This window comes from Labeo rohita, chromosome 6, assembly GCF_022985175.1.
Source record: "Labeo rohita strain BAU-BD-2019 chromosome 6, IGBB_LRoh.1.0, whole genome shotgun sequence".
Lineage (NCBI taxonomy): Eukaryota > Metazoa > Chordata > Actinopteri > Cypriniformes > Cyprinidae > Labeo > Labeo rohita.
In genome coordinates, this window is record NC_066874.1 from 30,704,712 (window position 1) to 30,726,375 (window position 21,664).

At 33.6% G+C, this 21,664-nt stretch overlaps 3 protein-coding genes across 4 annotated transcripts; 2 read left to right on the plus strand and 1 right to left on the minus strand.

Moving 5' to 3' along the window:
- Positions 1-1,008: 1,008 nt before the first annotated feature.
- Positions 1,009-5,658, plus strand: LOC127167356 (cytochrome c1, heme protein, mitochondrial). Its single transcript, XM_051113356.1, has 7 exons — positions 1,009-1,154; positions 2,262-2,452; positions 3,465-3,591; positions 3,885-4,042; positions 4,254-4,414; positions 4,923-5,023; positions 5,176-5,658. Exons 1-7 carry the CDS (start codon positions 1,074-1,076, stop codon positions 5,278-5,280), a joined length of 924 nt encoding a protein of 307 aa, XP_050969313.1. The 5' UTR covers positions 1,009-1,073; the 3' UTR covers positions 5,281-5,658.
- A 2,565-nt stretch (positions 5,659-8,223) lies between these two features.
- ergic3 (ERGIC and golgi 3) lies at positions 8,224-17,912 on the plus strand. Of its 2 annotated transcripts, XM_051112766.1 has the most exons (14): positions 8,224-8,380; positions 8,667-8,737; positions 8,892-8,979; positions 9,254-9,373; positions 9,698-9,791; positions 10,803-10,968; positions 11,059-11,116; positions 12,071-12,085; positions 12,435-12,466; positions 12,548-12,644; positions 14,322-14,386; positions 15,012-15,148; positions 15,285-15,340; positions 17,061-17,912. In XM_051112766.1, the coding sequence occupies exons 1-14, from the start codon at positions 8,293-8,295 to the stop codon at positions 17,138-17,140; spliced, it is 1,167 nt and encodes a 388-aa protein (XP_050968723.1). In that variant the 5' UTR covers positions 8,224-8,292; the 3' UTR covers positions 17,141-17,912. The 2 variants fall into 2 exon arrangements, with proteins under 2 accessions (XP_050968723.1, XP_050968724.1); XM_051112767.1 differs by lacking the exon at positions 12,071-12,085.
- Positions 12,404-13,942, minus strand: romo1 (reactive oxygen species modulator 1). The gene is made up of 3 exons (XM_051112769.1): positions 13,786-13,942; positions 13,174-13,304; positions 12,404-13,064 (listed from the first exon to the last, which is right to left on the minus strand). Exons 2-3 carry the CDS (start codon positions 13,302-13,304, stop codon positions 12,956-12,958), a joined length of 240 nt encoding a protein of 79 aa, XP_050968726.1. The 5' UTR covers positions 13,786-13,942; the 3' UTR covers positions 12,404-12,955.
- Positions 17,913-21,664: the final 3,752 nt, after the last annotated feature.

Below are 21,664 nucleotides of genomic sequence, written 5' to 3' on the forward strand. Positions count from 1 at the left end.
AATCATGTTCGAAACATGCTAGCAACATGCTAGTAACTTGTTAATCATGCTAGCAACATGCTAGCAACATGCTAATCATGCTAACAACATGCTAGTAACTTGGTAATAATGCTAGCAACATGCTAGTTACATGCTAATCATACTGGAAACATGTTAACAAAATGCTAATCATGCTAGCAACACGTTAGTAACTTGCTAATCATGCTAGCAACATGCTAATCGTGTTAGAAACATGTCAACAACGTGATAGTATAATGCTAATCATGTTAGCAACATGCTAGTAACATGCTAATCATGTTAGAAACATGTTAGCAACATGTTAGCAACATGCTAGTAACTTGTTAATCATGCTAACAACCTGCTAGTAACATGCTAATCATGCTAGCAACATGGAAATCATGTTAACAACATACTAGTAATATGCTAATCATGCTAGAAACATGTTAAGAACAAGCTAGTAACATGTTAGCCATGTTAGAAACATGCTAGTAACATGCTAATCATGCACGAAACATGCTATCAACATGCTAATCAGGCTAGAAACATGCTAGTAATTTGCTAATTGTTAACAACATGCTAATCATGCTAACAACATTGTAATCAGCCTATAAAAATACAAGCAACAAGGTAATCATGCTAAAACATGTTAACAACATGTTAAACCATGTAAGCAATGTGTTAAATCATGCTAGCTGCTTTCATACTTTTACAACTGCTTCAAATGTTCAAGCTTGGCTTTCTCAAGCCAACTTAAAGTTTGTTCTCAAACTTTACTCATCTAGTTTTGTATGCTGCTGAACACACCTCCAACCTCTAGGAGGCGCTATATTAAATAAAATACACTCTCGCGTCAATCTAAATAACGCTGTTAAAATAAAATACCGCTTCAGTTGAGTTCAACTTCAGTTCACTTTTCTTTAACTAAATTACATATATTATTCGTCATTATAAAATATGATTTTTAATTGTGTAATGTATAAGTTTTGTAAGACCTTGTGTAATTTTCAGGCAAGGGAGGGGGCAGTATCGCTTTCATCCGGTGGAAGCGTCTTTCTATCCGCAGAGTCAAGAACATGGCGGCGCTCCGTGTGGTCGTGTTCTCCGGCACCGGGAGAACCCTCCTGAACACATCCAAAACCATTCATACTCCACGGGTATGGACACATGTTGTGTTTGCTTTCTTATTAGCTTTATTTTCACATTCTGGAGGGTGAAAGATGCAAATATAAGGCGTTTTTCTTTGGCATGTCCCGGCGTCTCGTACAGTGTATTACCTACAGCAAGGTCACAGCAGATGTGGCTCTTAATACATTCGCATCATGATATTTCCTGTTTTATATTGGTGTCATAACGCATTTGCTATCTAATAAGAGTATTATTTGCAACAAAATATTAATATTTGGATTAAAAAGCACTTTGGAGTCTAATAACAGATGCGAGCTGCCATTCCTTGGGTTTATCTTGAGGGTGACATCACTGGTCTTTGACATCCAAGGCTTATAATACATTATTAATGCTGGGAGTTTTAACAAAACATGTCTGTCAGTGTTTCTGTTGAAAAGTGAACGTGGATGTTATAATGTCTTAGTGCTTGTTTTAATTTCAGGACATTTAAGCTGGCATAAACTTCAAGTTTGTGTATAACCAGATGATCAATGACATCTAACCTGATTATAGAATTTTACTGATGTCATTTTGTCTGTATTTTGCAAATTTGCTTGCTATGATGATCACTGACCCAAGTATCATTCATATTTCTCAATTATTTTATATCTTGATGGTTCTCGTGTTAAATTTTTCAGAATCCTAAATCTTCATTCACAGGTTTAATTTTAGATTTTAAATGTGGTCCCAAACCTTTGGATGTCACTGTGTTTAGAAGTTAATACAGATTAATGTATTTGTAAGGTGCTTTAATGGGCATTTAAGGTCAGTCTGTCCTTCATTGGTGCAAATTTTGTCATTATGTGAAGAATAGTTTAATGTTTTTTTTTTTGTTTTTTTTTTGGGACATGTCTGCTTGCACCTTTGAGTTTCATATGAATAACTTGGTGTATGATTATAACAATAGTTCAATTATTCATTTTTTTTTGTAATATAATAATTTGTCCCGTCCTATATTTAATTTGTGACTTGCATCTATACGTGTTTGGATGATGCTCATCATGTTTGAGCAATCATAAGCTGAATTTATGCAGATTGTCCATCAGTTTACTAAAACTGAAAAGCAATCCTAGGTAACTTTTTGTTTCGTTTTGTAGGCCAACATGTCATTTGCTAGCCTGCCGAAGGGAAGAAAGATAGCCCTGACCACGATTGGAGTGCTGACGACAGGAGGAGCAGGTCTGGCTCTAATGCTGCAGCAGTCAGTCAAGGCCTCTGATTTGGAGCTGCACCCACCGTCCTACCCCTGGAGCCACAACGGCATGCTGTCCTCCCTCGACCATGCCAGGTACCACATCCCACATCAGAGTACCGTCTTACCAGGACGTACAAGATAGTGAAAGTGTCTAGTAATGTTGTAGTAACAGTATGTTAAAGGCGATATGTTCCATTTCTGCATGATGACTAACGGCACCAGAGTTGCAAAACAATAGACTTTTTTTAAACAGGTTTTTAAAACAGTTTACATATCTAAAGCATGAAGTCTCACCTTAAACTCACACCACTGGGTACTGAAATTGTGCTTAATGAAAGGGCAAAATTTTACTTTCCAGAAGTAATATTTCTATGGCCTTAAAGTGTAGCAGACATTTTATTCCTATACAGCTTGCAGTATCATATTTGATGCACAAATGCACATTTCTAAATGATTAACAAATCAAAACTTTGCTGAAAAACCTGTTGTACACAATCTACTACATGCCATTTGTTATGCATGCAAGTAAGAGGTCCATTTTCAGGCCATGTTACTTTTTTTTTATTGATTTTTATAAAGTAAACATACAAATAACTTTTATATTGTTAGTAATATTTATAATACGAACATTTACTGGATTGAAGAAACTTGTATATTTGTATATGTAAACATAATTGTTTTTTTTTTTTTTAGACACGTTAAAATAAATATTGATTTATTTATTTTACATTAAGCTTTTTGATTAGCATCTTTAATTTTTCATTATACTGCATTATAAGTTTTATCCCCTACAATAAAAATTACAGAGCTTTGATCATACAACGAAGCATAAGCATTAAATACCATCTTACTAAAACATTACTCAGAGCTATAGAGTGACAGCTGATTTTAATACATGTTTTATAAATGTAGTCTGATGTTATAAAAATAATTTTTTATTTTTAGCCCCATGTTCTCACTATATCATATTATATGAGCCATAAAAGCCTGATGTATCAAATATTGTACTTATTAAAAGTAGAGTAGGTTTTGTCTAAAGGTTTAGTAAACTGCTTTAAAAAAAAAAAAAAAATCTTACAATGGCTTTGTTTTTGTTTTTTTTTAGTATTCGTCGTGGGTATCAGGTATATAAGCAGGTGTGCGCAGCCTGTCACAGTATGGAGTATTTGGCCTTCCGTAACTTGGTGGGAGTGTCGCACACAGAGGCAGAGGTCAAGACCCTGGCTGAAGAGGTCAGTTTTCTTATGATGTTAACCCACACACAACTTATTTTAATTGTCTAATTGCACCGCTGTGATTAATTAGATACATTGTAGTGCTTGTTAGGGCTCAGCAATACAATAAAAACCACCACCTTAGCAACACCCTGGTAATTGTGCTGGCAGATTTTACACAGACAAGCAAGCGCCACTAACATTTTCTTTTGGGTCCGAGAGTCTTGTTAATGTGAAGGTCAACTTAATATCTTTGACACACTTCCATAAGGTTACGTAAAGTTCCATAATGTTAATATTCTGTTGTGCAGGTTGAAGTTGTGGATGGTCCTGATGACACTGGAGAGATGTTCACCCGACCGGGAAAACCCTCCGATTACTTCCCCAAACCTTACGCAAACCCTGAGGCCGCCCGTGCTGCTAACAACGGCGCTCTGCCACCTGATCTTAGCTATATTGTCAATGCCAGGTAAAGAAGTCATTACTTTACACTTGAAAAAAAAAAAAAAATGTCGTAAGCATCACTATTTTCTCTGACATTGGAAACTATTCTAATGCAAGCAATTTATAAGGAAAAATAATTTTTAATGATTAAGATAGATTAAACTCAAAATTATCATTATCACACTTATGTTTCTTATCGTTACAAACTCTTTTTTTTTTTTCCCTTTCTCACTCAGGCATGGAGGGGAAGATTACGTGTTTTCTCTCCTGACCGGTTACTGTGATCCTCCAGCTGGTGTGTCTCTGAGGGAGGGCCTTTATTACAACCCTTATTTCCCTGGCCAGGCCATTGGTATGGCACCACCCATCTACAATGAGGTGCTTGAGTTTGAAGATGGTGAGTTTTTAATGTTTTCTATTATCATATAAACTTACATTAAGTATTTCTGCTAGGAATGTCAATATATTCATCATATTATGTATGTTATTAAACCCATTTCAATTCATTTATTTATGTATTTATTTTTTGCCTGCTTAAATACTGTGCATTCATTTTGAATGCGTTTAGTTCATTTTGGTGGAAAAGAGGGAATATAATAACGAGATTTGTCAGCCTGCTAGTGGCATTCTAATTAACGGTGTATTTTACTCAGGAGTTATATTTCATATTTTCCAAGCTTTGATTATAATTAAAATCTGCCATATAAAGACTGCAAATGACTTTCATTTTTTAATCATCCCATCTGATTTGATTTACATATAAATTAGCCATTTAGAAAGTTAAATGGAGCGTCTACTGGGTTAAATGCATTTATGAGGTATTGCAACTAATGGACATGAAGTAGCATATTAAGTATTTCATGCCGTAGGTCAGAGTTTTGTAATAACTCACTTTTCCTCCATAGGAACCCCTGCCACCATGAGCCAGGTTGCTAAAGATGTGTGTACTTTCCTGAGGTGGGCGGCCGAGCCAGAACATGACCAACGTAAACGTATGGGACTGAAGGTTTGTATTTTCCTTTTTCCATATTTTTCATTTTTTTAGGAAATTGCAACACTGAATGTCCACAGCCGAAGAGCAAAACATTCATTTGTCCTCATTAATGCACTGTTGCTAAAAACATAGTGTTTATTGTGTTTCTCTGATTCTCTCTGCAGTTGTTGATGGGCGCTTCCATACTACTTCCTCTGGTCTACTACCTGAAGAGGCACAGGTGGTCTGTGATGAAGAGCAGAAAGATCGCCTACAGGCCTCCCAAATAAAGCCAAACTGCTGCCTTCACCAGGCCTTGACACAGCGTAAAAACCTGATTCACGATTGTCCGATCTTTTTCAGAATGCACAATGCTTCAAGATAAGGTTGCTATCATCAATAACCGCTGGACATCCTTTCAGATAGGTGTCCTTGCTCCTAAATGACTTGGGGAGTGGGACATGAGACGATGTTTTACTGTAAAATAAATATTATCTCAATGAATTATTTGTGGTTGTTTGTAAGGCACGCATACAGAAGCGAAAATCAAAAACTACATTTGCAACCTTCTTGTGCTTTGTGAGATCTGTCCTTGCAGTAGGTTCTCTACACTTTGTTGTGTAAATATTTAATAAAAGCGGTATACCTTAATGACCTCTTATAACAAATCTGATGGTTTGTGATCTGATTCTTTCAGTTTGAATATTGAGATTGATTTGTTTAGCTGATTTTATCCAAAGCAACCTAAAAATGATACTAAAGCCATTTTATGGCTTATGGCAGTATTATCAGATGCACTGTAATGCTTAACATCCTAACTTCAGACTTTTATAAGTACAAATATGGGCAAATTAGATGTGTGTAAAATGCTGTGAAACAGCTACTTGTAGAAATGCTGTTTTCTGTGATTTCCTGAAGGTTTTTAGTCACCATAGACCAGAATACAAATCTTTACTTGACATTCCTTAAAAATGAAGCTGTTTTAAATGTCTTTCTCTAGATTTTTAGATAAACATGCGTAGGCACCACTTTGCTCTTCATAACTGCAGGGCTAATCAGCTGTTTTAGACTTCAAGAAGCACTAATATTTATCAAGAGAGCACTGGGTAAATGAGTCAGACATCTTAAGATAATTGTAAATATCTGAACCATTAAAACAAAATTATGCTTGAATTTGACAATGTAATATGGCAAAAACTGAAGGAGTGAATGACATCCAAAACATGAAAGAAAAACATTTACAGCTTACTCAAACTTAATATAAACACATTATTTCATCCACTTTTTATATCGGCTTTCATATATATAACTATCTATATATATCTAAATAAAGAATTTCAATATTGAAAATATTATCATTTAAATTCCTATTTCTGACAAGGACCACAAAACCAGTCATAAGGGTCATTTTTCTTAAATTGATATTTATACATAATATGAAAGCTGAATAAATAATCTTTCTATTAATGTATGGTTTGTTATGATAGAACGATATTTATCAATACAACTATTTGACAATCTGAAATCTGAGGGTGCAAAAAAATAAAAAAATAAAAATACTGAGAAAATTGTCTTAAAATTTGTCCAAATGAAGTTTTTAGCAATGCATATTACTAATCAAAAATTAGGTTTTGATGTATTTACGGTAGAAAATTTACAAAATATCTTCATGGAACATGATCTTTACTTAATATCCTAATGATTTTTGGCATTAAAGAAAAATCGATAATTTTGACCCATACAGTGTATTTTTGGCTATTGCTACAAAGACTGGTTTTGTGGTCCAGGGTCACATTAATGTCGAATAATCTTTTTGATTAATATAGGTGAAATTTAGGTTGACATCTAACATAGTTTTTTTTTAATTTGTGGATGTATGGTTTACCATGTATAAAATAAAAGTTCCATATAAATCATAAGTAATGGTATTTTATCGTTAGTATATATTCATTTAATATTTTCAAGGGTAAGTCCAACTTTGGGCAAATTAATAACAAAATGTAAAAATCAGAGAAAGAAATCAATCAAACACCACAAAACGCGCATGTTTTAGACTTCAAGAAGCACTAATATTTATCAAGAGAGCACTGGGTAAATGAGTCAGACATCTTAAGATAACTGTGAATATCTGAACAATTAAAACAAAATTATGCTTGAATTTGACAATGTAATATGGCAAAAACTGAAGGAGTGAATGACATCCAAAACATGAAAGAAAAACATTTACAGCTTACTCAAACTTAATATAAACACATTATTTTATCCACTTTTTATATTGGCTTTCATATATATAACTATCTATATATATCTAAATAAAGAATTTCAATATTGAAAATATTATAATTTTTAAATTTCTGACAAGGACCACAAAACCAGTCATAAGGGTCATTTTTCTTGAATTGATATTTATACATAATCTGAAGGCTGAATAAATAAGCTTTTTATGGATGTATGGTTTGTTAGGTTAGGGCAATATTTATCAATACAACTATTTGACAATCAGAAATCTGAGGGTGCAAAAAAAAAAAAAAAAAAAGAGAAAATTGTCTTAAAGTTTGTCCAAATGAAGTTTTTAGCAATGCATATTACTAATCAAAAATTAGGTTTTGATGTATCTACGGTAGAAAATTTACAAAATATCTTAATGGAACATGATCTTTACTTAATATCCTAATAATTTTTGCCATTAAAGAAAATTTTGACCCATACAGTGTATTTTTGGCTATTGCTACAAAGACTGGTTTTGTGGTCTAGGGTCACATTAATGTGGAACAATCTTTTTGATTAATATAGGTGAAATTTAGGTTGACATTTAACATAGTTTTTTGATTTGTGGATGTATGGTTTACCATGTATAAAATAAAAGTCCCATATAAATCATAAGTAATGGTATTTTATCGTTAGTATATATTCATTTAATATTTTCAAGGGAAAGTCCAACTTTGGGCAAATTAATAACAAAATGTAGAAATCCGATTACGCTTACAAAACATGTTGCATGGTTATTTTGTGCAGGTCTTACTACAAAGTGGCTAATTTAAAAATAGTATATTAAAATCCGTTCCAAAGTATAAAACACATTGGAATAGTATTTTTTTATATAGATAAGTTACTTGATAAAATAGTTTTTACAGTGCAGATATTTCAGAAATCTGCCACTAGAGGGTCAACACAGCAGAGACGCTCCAGCTACGCGGTGGAATCTGATTGGCTGAGAGGATTCCATCATTTCCTCGGTGTACCGGAAATGGGTCACTGGGAATCGAAGTGACGGCTAGCTTTACCGCCGCACGAGAGGGAGAATGGAGGCGTTAAATAAACTTAAACAATTTGACGCGTACCCGAAAACTCTAGAGGACTTCAGGATCAAAACATGTGGAGGAGCCACGGGTGAGTGAAACAGAGCCACCGCGAGCCGCTAAAGTGCTGAGCGCCATTCATACACACAGGCTCATGGGGAGAAAGCAGTGCTGAACAGGCTAATTAACATAAAGTCTTAAAATATGCACATATAATTACATATTGAAATGACACAGAAATTAACATAGTTTGAGTGGAATGTGTGACTGGGGCGCTTAAATACAAAACTGTATAAGATAAGAGTCATGTTTAATGAGTCTGTGATTTAAATGCCAGAAGTTGTTTCTAATTCACATGCCCTTTGTTCACTTTATAGTGACCATCATCAGTGGACTTATCATGCTGATTCTGTTCTTCTCTGAGCTGCAGTATTATCTAACTAAGGAGGTGAGTGAATGTTTTTCTGCAACCTTGTGCATAATATATAACTCAATCTCATGACATCTGTCAGTCTGTAAATATGTGGATTGTGTTTTCTAAATAGTACTATGTGTGTTTTTATAGCTGTTCATTAAATTTGGGCTTTGATGTCATCTCTTAGGTCCACCCTGAACTATTTGTAGACACCTCCAGAGGAGACAAACTAAGAATCAACATTGATGTTATATTTCCACATATGCCTTGTGCCTGTAAGTAAATGTTTTGTTCTGAACTAGTTGTATAATAAAAGAAGCCTCTATACTGTGAAATACATTTGATTATTGAAAAACCATTTGTAGATTTCAATGTGTCCATGTCCAAGAACATGTCCATGTCATATATCACTCCAAAAACCTGATGCAACCATCCAGAAGCAAACTGACACTTTGTTACCTAATCAAAGATGGTTTCATAATATCTACTCCACCTATTCTGCTTCAGGTTGTTTGTTTTTATTGAACATTTGTGTTTTTGTTTTCTTAGATCTGAGCATTGATGCCATGGACGTAGCAGGGGAACAGCAGCTAGACGTGGAGCATAACTTGTTTAAACAGAGACTCGACAAAGAGGGCCAGCCGGTCACGGCAGAAGCTGAAAAACATGGTCTGTATCATCGTAACAACCGTTTAAACACACTATTGTTCTCGTTATCTGATACACTACAAAAAAATGTATAGTATGTTGTTCCAAAAAGATGCTCATTGTTTTCACGCATACTTAAAAATACATAATTAAATGAATAGTGAAAGTATAAATGACCGTGAAAAAGTTACATACAACAATTGAATTCTGAAATGAAATCCAATATCTATAATAAAAACTGTAAATAAAAGTGGGTTGTGCAATTACATACAAAATGTTAATTATTAACAGATTTTTGAATATATGCCCTGATTTGACTGTTTCCTGCTGTTGTTTGCTGTGTAGATTTGGGGAAAGAGGAAGAAGGGGTGTTTGACGCCAGTAAGCTGGATCCTGACCGCTGCGAGAGCTGTTACGGAGCTGAGACTGATGATTTCAAGTGAGTTTCACATTTTTCTAATAATGAATCACCACTACCTCAAACAGAGTAGCAGAAGTTTCCAGATAGGGAAACTGCTGGTTGAACAGGTTGTCTGCTGGCATGAAACCAGTTTTGAAAGCCGTAGTTAAGATCCGGTAAATCGATAGGTGCTTACATAGTCCAAATAGCTCAAATTCATCACCAGCAGGCTACATGACAGAGGAGAAGATTAATTAGAACTTGAAAATTCCTCCAGGGGCTCTGTATTTACACTTACTTTGTTAAAAGTAAGTGGCTTGTCAGTCAACCAGTCAAATGAACAATTACATTTATATTGTAAACCTCTAATATGAAATATAAATGGCAATCTGTTATTATAGCATTATGTAATTGCAATTAGTATTTATTAATATTTTATGTGCTTTTGTCTCGTTATTTGTTTTTTAAATATTTGTTATATTTTATATTTATGTTTATATTTGTGACCCTAGACCACAAAACAATCATAAGGGTCAGTTTTTTTGTTTTGTTTTTTTTATTAATTGAGATTTATACTTAATTCGAAAGCTGAATAAATAAGCTCCATTTTTTTCCCATTTTAATTTATGTATGGTTTGTTAGGATACTACTATTTGAAAATCTTAAATCTGAGAGTGCCAAAAAAAAATCACCTTTAAAGTTGTCCAAATGAAGTTCTTAGCAATGCATATTACTAATCAAAAATTAGGTTTTGATGTATTCACGGTACAAAATTTACAAAATATCTTCATGGAACATGATCTTATCCTATGATTTTTTTGGCATAAAAGAAAAATCAGTCATTTTGACCCGTACAGTGTATTGTTGGCTACTGCTACAAATATACCCGTGCTGCTTATGACTGGTTTTGTGGTCCAGGGTCACATTTCTATTTAACTTAAATTTATTTTTAGTAATGTTAGTACTTAAAACATGTTATTTGCAAAGGCAACATTTTAGGTGTATACAGGACCAAAGATTGGTTTAAGACACTAACTGGTCGTTCTGCAGGTGTTGTAACACCTGTGATGACGTGCGGGAGGCGTACCGGCGGCGTGGCTGGGCGTTTAAGACCCCTGACTCCATTGAGCAATGTAAGAGAGAAGGCTTCAGCCAGAAGATGCAGGAACAGAAGAATGAAGGATGTCAAGTCTATGGCTTTCTGGAGGTCAATAAGGTAACATGCAGCCCCGTGAATCAGTATTGTTATTAGGTTCATGGTATATATTCCAAAGAAAATCACAACATTTCCTATATCTTTCTCCAGGTCGCAGGAAATTTTCATTTTGCTCCTGGAAAGAGCTTCCAGCAGTCTCATGTACATGGTAAAGATTTAGGGTTAGATGTTAAGTATGAATCGTAAACACAAGACAAAGCTTTTAGGTCTGATGCAGAGGCATGTTTATTAGTTTTAGCCCATTAACCTGTATAAAGACTGGACTGTGTTAAGTCAAAAATCTAAACTCAGACAGCTTTTATATCAAGCCTATGTGCCAGTATGCATCAGTCCTGAAAGTTTGATTTGTCTGCATGTAGTTAGATGCTTCATGTAGCCTCTCATTTCTTAGTATGCAAACTAGAAGTGCATGGTGAGCCATTCAGTGCTGTACAAATGTCTTGTGATTTGCATTTGTATTTATGTAGAGAAATACACAATGCATGTCTTGCATGTTTGCTTTCTTCTGCCTGCTTTCTCAAAACTGTTCATCAGTTCGTGAGACTCTGTAGTTCAAATCAGTTCAAATTCTGTTTGATATTAACCTTGTTTCTGGGCTGATGAACAGTTTCTTATCTTGTCGTGGTGTATGCAAGTGCGCCTTTAAGATCTAATGAATTTCTCTATGCGCTCATTACTTTGTGGTGTTGGCCATTGAAGCTGTAAATTAAAGCTGTTTTATTAATGAAATGATTTTTGGGAAGTCTGGGTTTTTAACTTTGGGACAAAAAGGTTTCTATGCTTTTCCACCAAAGCTCACAATCTTTCTAAGTAACAAGGTACAGAACTAACACCGGTTATGCTTGGTCATGCATAGGCTGTTCTTCCAATGGCTTAAGTGCATAAACAATACTTGTTAATACATAATTACAGACCCTGAATTCAAGTGGCAAACTATATTTCAGTACCTCTAACTACCCAACAGACAGTAATTTGGCAATTACAATTTTACTCTAATATTGGAATGAGCTTAAAGGGCCAGTGGTTGTCACAAATTCCTCTTAAAAACTTTGCTTTCCAAAACCAAAACCTATTTAGTGACTATTTTCTTTTCTTTCTGCAGTGCATGCTGTGGAAAGTAAGTTGATCTTTTATTTTTTAATAAATTTTGATTTCAAGACAAGTTAGAATTTACCTTGTTACTACATCAGTAATTCTGCTTTTCTCTGCACACAATTTGAGATTTAGACTTAACAAATAGTCAGTTTGTGATTTGACATTGCAGTGGCTTTAAAGCGTCAGTTAATTTGTCTTGATTCTCATCAGCAAGTGCATCTGTGACCACTTAACATACTACGCTCTGCCTTTGTTTGAAATATGTGCAAATTCCCAGGCTAATTAAATTCCCTTAACTAAGATGCATTTAGAAAAATTGCACGTCTTTGAAAACATTCAATCTTGTTTTTAATTGATTCCTTTATTTTCAGTTCATGATCTGCAGAGCTTTGGACTAGACAATGTGAGTTGCTTCACTTCTTTTCAATAACACTGATCTGCCCATAATATTAGACCTAACACAATTTGTTTGGTATGACCACAGATCAACATGACGCATTTCATCAAACATCTTTCATTCGGCAAAGACTATCCCGGAATTGTCAATCCTTTAGATGGCACTAACGTAGCAGCACCTCAAGGTAAGTGCATGTCATTTCTTTAAAGTAACAATTTGTCCAAAATTAAAGAGACGTTCTTTATCTTCTCCGTGGTCATTTCATTGTCATCCAGCAGCAAAGGTCACTGCTAAAGGTCAATCCCACGGTTGTCCTCAAAGTGTCATAATCTAGCAACCGTCAGCAATTAGATCTTAGATTGAGCCTAGGATTTTTTTTTTTTTTTTTTTTTTTAAATCAGTCTTTATTAACATCTGCGTCCTTGAATGTGGGCATGATAACAAAGGGATGAAACTAGAAAGTCCTGTCATTTCAGAAGTGGCATTAGTGTGATCTCAGCAGCGGATACCCATCCCAATGGCCATAAACGTTCCAAACGTTCCACCGCTTTGCATCATCGTCTTCCCAACTCCGCCCATCAACTCTCGACCCCTCATGCCGATCCTGGATAAAACAAAACGGTCTCTATTAAAACTGATTTTCTCCAAAAGTATCATCTGCATATATATAAATGATGATAAATAATCCTAAAAATGACAGCGGTTGTTTATACCTGAGACAGGAGAACGTTCCAAACATGGCACCTGCAGCCATGCCCACAGCAAAACCCATCATGAAGCCCATCTTGACTCTGTCAAAGCAACTGGGCTGCGTCTGTCCGTACGGTCCTACGGTCACCGGCATCTGGAAAGAGGACAATACTTTATCTTAATTAGTCTTTCATTATTTTAGGATGCAAATATACACATTTTGAAATTATATATATATATATTTATGTGTGTGTGTGATTTTAGTCATCATAGATGCGTTTCGAGCCAGTAGACATATAATGACCTCTAAAATGCCCCCAAAAATGCTGTTTGTACCTATGCTTACTACGTAGGTGGCTCACTAGGTTTTTACTGATAAGCCACACACCTGCGTGTTATGTAAGGGAAAGTAATTACATAAGCAACCTTGGTGAAATTGGCTTATTTAAGAGGTTTAAATAAATAATATCACGGTTAAAGTTAAATTAAAACATAAAATACTGAATTTACTCCACGTGAGCCGTTTATTTCGTTAAATGTCATCAAGGTCTCTGGCCTTGAACAAACTACGTCGAGCACTGTAATGTTCGCAACGACAAATGAACGGAAAATACATAAGAAGAAAGTGTGCTTACCTTGTTCAAATCGCTATATGAGCGTCTGTATTAGTTAGTTTTCTGGGAATATTGTCCAATGTTTGCTGTAGGACTGCTTCACACCGACGCCATTACTTGAGAGGAAGTGGTTGGTGTTAAAGTACAAGCGGAGAATGTGAGGTTAAGAAGCGCTGCAGCGCCTTCTAGCGGTGGAGGCAGTCACGTGTTCAGACTGGAGAGCCCTCTAACGGAGAATGTTAAAACTGCAGGCGATTTGAGATTAAATGCCATATTGGTTTGTTCTTTTGAATGTGTTAATGTGAAACCAGCTCTTTTATAATCTCCTATACAAAAAGAAATTATTAGATTTATTTCCTAGCATAATATTAAGGTTAAATATAAAATATAATATAAACACATGGCACAGACTTGTCCAAAAAAAATAATAAAAACCTTGATATTCCATCTTTCTGTTTCTGTTAATAGTACAACAGGATTTCAAGGGACTAATTTAGAAATAAAAGTTGAATGTTGTGTATGTTACATTGACCTCAGCATTCTTTTGCTCTTTACAGCATCAATGATGTACCAGTATTTTGTGAAAATTGTGCCAACGATATACGTTAAAGGAGATGGAGAGGTAAGTGAACTGAGCTATGGGAAAATAAAGGGGGTTAAAAACAGAACACGCTTACAAAAAATTATTAAAACTGTTTTTTTGGTAAATATGACAATCAATAAACTACCAGTCAAAAGTTTTCAAACAGTAAGATTTTTTTTTAATGTTTTTTAAAGAAATTTCTTCTGCTTACCAAGCCTGCATTTATTTGATCCAAAGTACAGAAAAATCAGTATAATTCTGAAATATTTTTACTATTTAAAATAACTCTTTTCTATTTAAATATATATTAAAATGTAATTTATTCCTGTGCTTTCAAAGCGGAATTTTTAGCATCATTACTCCAGTCTTAAATAGTAAAAATATTTCAAAATTGACTGTTTTTGCTGAACGTTGGATCAAATAAATGCAGGCTTGGTGAGCAGAAGAGACGTCTTTAAAAAGCATTAAAATTTTTGACTGGTAGTGAAAATAAGGTTTTACAGTACTGACAATAACTAAAGTAGTAACAATGCTGTATATATAATCTTTTATAAGAACAAAAATGTTGATTAAGAAGATGAGAATAAAAAAAAACTTTTTAGGATGATTCAGTTATCTTTGTTTAGACATGGATGATTAAAAAAACATTTGTCTTTTACTTTAGGTTGTTAAAACAAACCAGTTTTCAGTAACAAGACATGAGAAAGTAGCCAACGGGCTGATTGGAGATCAGGGTTTACCTGGTGTGTTTGTGCTTTATGAACTGTCTCCGATGATGGTCAAATTCACAGAGAAGCAGAGGTATGTCTGTTTTGTGAACTTATTTAATTACATGACATGCATTAAGTTCACTTTGGTTGAAAGAAACAGTCTAATGTAATGTTTGTTGCATGCTAGAATGATTTTGATATATTTTTGCACATGTTTTCGTCTGCAGGTCTTTCACCCATTTCCTAACAGGGGTTTGTGCTATTATAGGTGGTGTTTTCACAGGTGAGATTCCATTCGGTGTTTTGTACTTTCACAGTGGTTCTCACAGAAATGTACTGTGTGTGCAGAACGCAAGAATGTAAACTGTAAACCTACTTGTACGGCTTGTTTTTACTGTGGCTGTAGTATTTTGAACATTTATATGCTCAAAATCTTCCTGAACATCATGTACATGAGAAATGTGTAAAATCCAGCCAAACTGTTTTTAATTCAGCAGCAAAAAGCAACTGTAACACACAGTCACAGGCACAGTCACAAGATACCATACGCTTCACTGAATGTGTTTCTCATGATCTTGAAAACCTTTTGATCTACAGACTTGAGCTTAAATACTAAAGATTAGTTTTTAAAGACATAAAGCATTTTAATGGTTAGGTTAGACTAGATGATAAAGGAAAAGCGGCCAGTAAAAAAACATTGTGAAGTTGTTTAAGTAAAGCCTAGAGTGTGTCAAAAAATAAATAAATAAATAAATAAATTAAATGATATAAATTATATATATATATATTAAAAAAAACTATAATATGGCTGCATCGGGGGGTGGAATCCAGTTGTGATTTTCTTCTTTTTCTTCTTTTTTAATGCACGTTTTGTAAATAATTATTTTATTAATATGACTATAGAATAAGAATAAAAAGAATATTTTTCTTTGTTTGTTTAATAATATTCATTATTATTATTATTATTAAATAAAATATCAAACTATAACATATATTGCTATTTTAATACTACTTTATAAAAAAAATCAAGCAAAATTTAAAAATAAAAATATAATAATAATATTATTGTTTTATTTTATTAATTTTCATTTTTTTATTTTAAATTACAATACTAAAATTAAAATTGTGATTTTTGTTGTTTTTGTTGTTGTTTTTTTAATTCATTTTTTTAAGGACTCGGGTTTGCTGTGTTTGCTTGTAATATTATTATTATTATTATTAATAAACAATATTATTATTATTAATAAACAATAAGAAATATTACTATTTTAAAATTTCCCTGTCAAAAAGTAAGCAAATAAAATATAATAATAATAAAATATATTTTTATTAATTTTTAGTTGTTTGTTATTTTAAAATTACAATACTAAAATAAAAATAAAAATGTGTTTTTTTTTTCCCCTGAAAAAAAATCGCTGTTGTGATTTATTTTATTTTTTAATTTTTATATATATATTTTAATGCATTTTTTTAAGGATTCAGGTTTGCTGTGCTTTGTTTGTAAGGCTGCACAATTTGACCAAATAGTTTATTAATATTTGTATTAATATGACTATAGAAAAAAATAATAATAATAATTATAATTATTATTATTATAAAACATATTACTATTTTAATAGTTCACTGTAAAAAAAAGAAGAAAAATGTAAAAATAAAAATATAATAATTATAATAAATTAAAAATAAAAATATAACAATAAAATAACTGTAAAATTGCAATACTAAAACTTCCCTAAGCTATAATAGAATTTATCATTTTTGTTACTGTAATTGTACATCACATTTATATTTATTTAATTTAATTTAATTGCATCTTTTGCAGCCACTCTATAAACATACTGTGATTTAGGTTTTATTTTTATATTTTTGTTCAGTCCTAATAAGCAGTATTACTTATTAGTATTTCTCACTTAATAATCCTCATTTGTGTAATTGAATGCAACATGAAAACATCAGTCTCTACTGTATATCTCACCCAGTCTGTTTCTGTCCTGTTCCTGCAGTTGCTGGACTCATCGATTCTTTGATATACCACTCAGCAAGAGCCATACAGAAGAAGATCGAGCTGGGTAAAGCATCCTAGCACCACTGGGACACTGGGTGCATGACTGTGTCTGGAAACCTCTGTGTTTTAAAGGGAAGATGCCACATTGAAGCCCCCAGACTGTTTCTCGTTGTGGCCACAGAGCAGTATCCGTCAACACGGGCCCCTCGCAAAAAAACACAGGAACCGCACGAGGACCTGTGACTAAGACACTGGCCGACTGTATTTTGGAGGATCATATGAACGTTCGCATTAGCGACAATTGTTTACCTCTGCAAATCAAAGCTTTTATTTCAGAGATTTTGGCCTTTATTTGTTCTTTACGAATCACTCGTTGGTTGATTTGAAAATTGTAGTCTTACCTGATCACAAAACCAGTGTTTTCCTGCCTGTCATACACTGTCAAGAGTTTGGCAAACTAAACCAGCAGTTTTAACAGTCGTTTGAATGAGTTTTGGTCCCTACAGAAGAATCAGAAGCAGCAGCCTTTGTCAAACTGGAAAAGACACAAGTGATCTCAACAGGAGTCCTGTTCTGTCATCAAGCACACGTACGGAAACACAGAGACTGCAGTCTGTACAGAACAGTCTGTTTTTTTGTAACTGCACCTTTAACTCTAAATTCAGGGGCTGGGGTGTGTGTGTTTGCGAGTGTGTGTGTGTGTATGTGTGTGTTTGCAGGGTGTTTGATATGAGAGAATTTTCGTCATGTGTTGTTGCCGGTTTTCCTTGTGTGTGGGGAAAAATGTATTTATATTTTGATTGTTCAAAGCAGTTTTTAAAATGAGAAATAAATGTAACACTGAACTTCAGTGACTGTTTTCTTGTAAATTAGCAACCGTTCAGTACTGGAAAATAAAGCTAGTGCACATCAGTGATGCTTTTAGTTATGATTATGAGAATTCTTGCTTCATTTTATGCATTTGATCTTAAGTGATTAATTTTTACTTCATTACAATTTGTAATAATTTATAGAAACCAAGCCAAGTTTTTGAACAGTAATATTTGTTGTTTTTTTTTTAAAGAGGTCTCTTCTGCTGTTTATTTGATCCAAAGTACAGCAAAAACAGTAAAAATTTTGAAATATTTTTACTACTCAAAATGACTTTTCTATTTGAATATATTTTAAAATGTAATTTATTCCAGTGATTTCAAAGCTGAATTTTTAGCATCATTACTCCAGTCAGATCCTCAGTCTAATATTCTGATTTGCTGCTCAAAAAAACAAACAAACAAACAAACCAAAAAAAATTAACATAAGTTGAACACAGTGGAGTAGAATTTTTTTCAGGTTTCTTTGATAACTAGAACAGCATTTATCTTAAATAGAAACTTTTTGTAACATTATAAAATGTTACAAATTCCTTTATCATCACTTTTGATTAATATAAAGCATCCTTGCTAAATAAAAATATTAATTTCTATCATTTCTTTCCAAAAAAAACCCCTGATCTTTTGATCTTTCTATTCATCAAAGAATCCTGAAAAAAATTACTCAACTGTTTTAAATATTCATTATAATAAAAATGTTTCTTGAACAGCAAATCAGCATATTAGAATGATTTCTGAAGGATCATGTGACACCGAAGACTGGATTAATGATGCTAAAAATTTAGATTTAATCACAGAAATAAATTAAATTTTTAAATACATTCAAACAGAAAGCAGTTATTTTAAATAGTAAAAATATTTCAAAATTTGACTCTTTATTTTTCTGTACTTCAGATCAAAAAATGCAGGCTTGGTGAGCAGAAGAGACATTTATATTTATACTTCTATTTAAAAAAAAACTAAATAAATCTCTAGTGTAGATGGAGAGGGTGTGAAATGGCATACTACTCTATTTTAAGCATTTTTCTATGTGACTTGTTTATATTGTGTTAGCATATCTTACTAAACTGATTATTTAATTGGACAGCACTGACATTTTCACACAAAATTCCATTTTGAAATAGCACTTTATTTCCAAGATAATCCTTTTTAGCGTATTACATCACCAAAAATATATACACTGTACAATTGTATCTATTGTGTTAAATTTAGCATCTCTTACTAAACTAATTATTTAATCAGACAGCAAAGAATTAAGAATATTTTGCACAAAATTAATTAAAAATCCAAAATATGCTTGTTTCCATTATTACAGTGTATTAAATCACCAAAGATATACAGTACTGCACTGTATCCCAGTGATTTCTAATGAACTGAAATCAATATGAACCACTATTTTGATCATCTCCTTTACTTATTCTTAATTCCCAAGACATAAGTTGGATTTAAAAAGCAAAATAACTTTTTGTTTCCTTGATGCCACTTACACAAGAAACATAACTGGTCATGTGACTAGAAGAAACACACTATATTGTTTGAATTTTAATGTTGCACAACATTAGTACACTAAAATCTTTGAGAACACAGTCCGATTCTTGCTATTTCCTCAGGATGAACTTGTTCTGACTTAAAGGTCGTTCTCTGTAAGCAGACAGTCTTGTGTATTGATTTCATTTCATGTGACTGATCCACTGACCTTTTTTCCTAAAATTTCTCCACAGAACAAAGAGCTGACTGTTTGAGGGAAAACTTTTTCCAGTGGCATCTGAGAGCAGGTATTGTTAGCCACAAGGTGGCGCTCTTGTATTCTTAAAACTGCCTCAAAACGACTATTATTTTTTGTCTTCCTCTTCTTTTTTTAAGATAAAATGGGGAACACGTTTATAGCGAACTGAGCACACTGGCATGAGTAATTTCCGGGAAGTGTGTCACAACTGCTTTTGTGCTGAAACACAAACACAGCTAGTCAAAAAACGATTTTAGCTCGTTTAATTGGTGTAGCGCTGTTATGAGAAGTCCAGACTAAATCTTTAGAGACTTCTGTCTAATTCATTCCATGTGGAAATGTTTCCAGACGATAGTTTCCTGAATCTGTGACTGAACTTTAGTCTTTAGACTGAACTAGTCTGCTTATTGCATAACAATTTTTGACTGTTTTAACATTTTCTAACAGTAATATACCATATTGTCAAATGACCGTATTAGCATGTATGTGAAATTTAGCAAGCGGCAACTAGCCATCTATAGAAACAACTGTAGAAAGTTTTTTGGTTTTTATTTATGAATGAAGATGTTGAAATTCACATCTGATATGACTTTCAGCTCATTCATCATGCAGTAAATTGAGTCAATTTGATTGCACTGCATTGTGGGATACAGTCCACAGTGCAGTATGTTGTTGTACACAGCAGTTCTAGTGTGCTGGTTTTAGCATATCTTACTAAAAAACAATTATTTAACAGGACAGCAAAGAGGGTTTGTTTTAACACATTTCCAGTGTATTACAGTACTAAAATATATACAACAATACACAGAATCTTTTGACTTACAATTTACAACTAGACGGATGTACTGTTACTGTTACTTCCACTACAGTCAAAAGCCTGGGTGTTATATTAGACAGCAACTTGTCTTTTGAAAATCATATTTCTCATGTTACAAAAACAGCATTCTTCCATCTTAGAAACATTGCCAAGCTGGGAAACATGTTACCTGTTTCTGATGCAGAAAAGCTAGTTCACGCATTCATGACCTCTAGACTGGACTATTGTAATGCACTATTAGGTGGTTGTCCTGCATCTTCAATAAACAAGCTACAGATAGTCCAAAATGCAGCTGCTAGAGTCCTTACCAGGTCAAGAAAATATGATCATATTACCCCAATTTTAAAGTCTCTGCACTGGCTACCTATTAGGTTCCGCATCAGCTACAAAATAGCACTTCTTACCTATAAGGCACTTAACGGTTTAGCTCCTGCGTACCTAACTAGTCTTCTACCACGCTACAATCCATCACGCTCCCTAAGGTCACAAAACTCTGGACTGTTGGTAGTACCTAGGATAGCAAAGTCCACTAAAGGAGGTAGAGCTTTTTCACATTTGGCACCCAAACTCTGGAACAGCCTTCCTGATAACGTTCGGGGTTCAGACACACTCTCTCTATTTAAATCTAGATTAAAGACACATCTTTTAGCCAAGCATTCAAATAATGCATCTCATAAACTTTTTCTGCAGCTATATCTGATCAAATGTTCATTTTAATCTTTTAGCTCTGGTTTAACAAACCTTCCTTTTCTTAGTTTGAACAGCAGCTACGCTAATTATGTTCCTATTTGTTCTCTGTTTTTGCCATGGGATTGACATCCCATGGTAACTAGGAATTCACAAGCTCCAGTGTGGATCCAGAACACTTAAGAAAAGATGATGCCAACCCTTCAGAGGACTTCAGATGATGCCAACCCTGATGCCAACCCTGAAAACATACAGCACTACCAAATTCTGCTACAAATTTATAGTGTTCTTTGTCTGTTTGATTACGTCATTAATTGATCTTTACCAGACATCTCTACCATATGTACATCAAGCTACTACTACATATATAGTAAAAATGTCAATTTGGTGTAAAGCTGCTTTGCAACGATATGTATCGTGAAAAGCGCTATACAAATAAATTTGAATTGAATTGAATTGAATTAAAATATGCAGTATACTGTATTGCAATTCTCTGTTGCATG

What these genes read in the sequence shown, in the direction of transcription:
- LOC127167356 (XM_051113356.1), top strand. Translation starts at nt 1,074, where the DNA reads ATGGCGGCGCTCCGTGTGGTCGTGTTCTCCGGCACCGGGAGAACCCTC. An exon ending in TCAAGACCCTGGCTGAAGAG is followed by an intron (nt 3,592 to 3,884) that starts GTCAGTTTTCTT and finishes TCTGTTGTGCAG; the next exon opens with GTTGAAGTTGTGGATGGTCC. An exon ending in GGTGCTTGAGTTTGAAGATG is followed by an intron (nt 4,415 to 4,922) that starts GTGAGTTTTTAA and finishes TTTCCTCCATAG; the next exon opens with GAACCCCTGCCACCATGAGC.
- ergic3 (XM_051112766.1), top strand. Translation starts at nt 8,293, where the DNA reads ATGGAGGCGTTAAATAAACTTAAACAATTTGACGCGTACCCGAAAACT. An exon ending in GCTGAGACTGATGATTTCAA is followed by an intron (nt 9,792 to 10,802) that starts GTGAGTTTCACA and finishes GTCGTTCTGCAG; the next exon opens with GTGTTGTAACACCTGTGATG. An exon ending in GCTTTCTGGAGGTCAATAAG is followed by an intron (nt 10,969 to 11,058) that starts GTAACATGCAGC and finishes ATCTTTCTCCAG; the next exon opens with GTCGCAGGAAATTTTCATTT.
- romo1 (XM_051112769.1), bottom strand. Translation starts at nt 13,304, where the DNA reads ATGCCGGTGACCGTAGGACCGTACGGACAGACGCAGCCCAGTTGCTTT. An exon ending in GGAACGTTCTCCTGTCTCAG is followed by an intron (nt 13,065 to 13,173) that starts GTATAAACAACC and finishes TGTTTTATCCAG; the next exon opens with GATCGGCATGAGGGGTCGAG.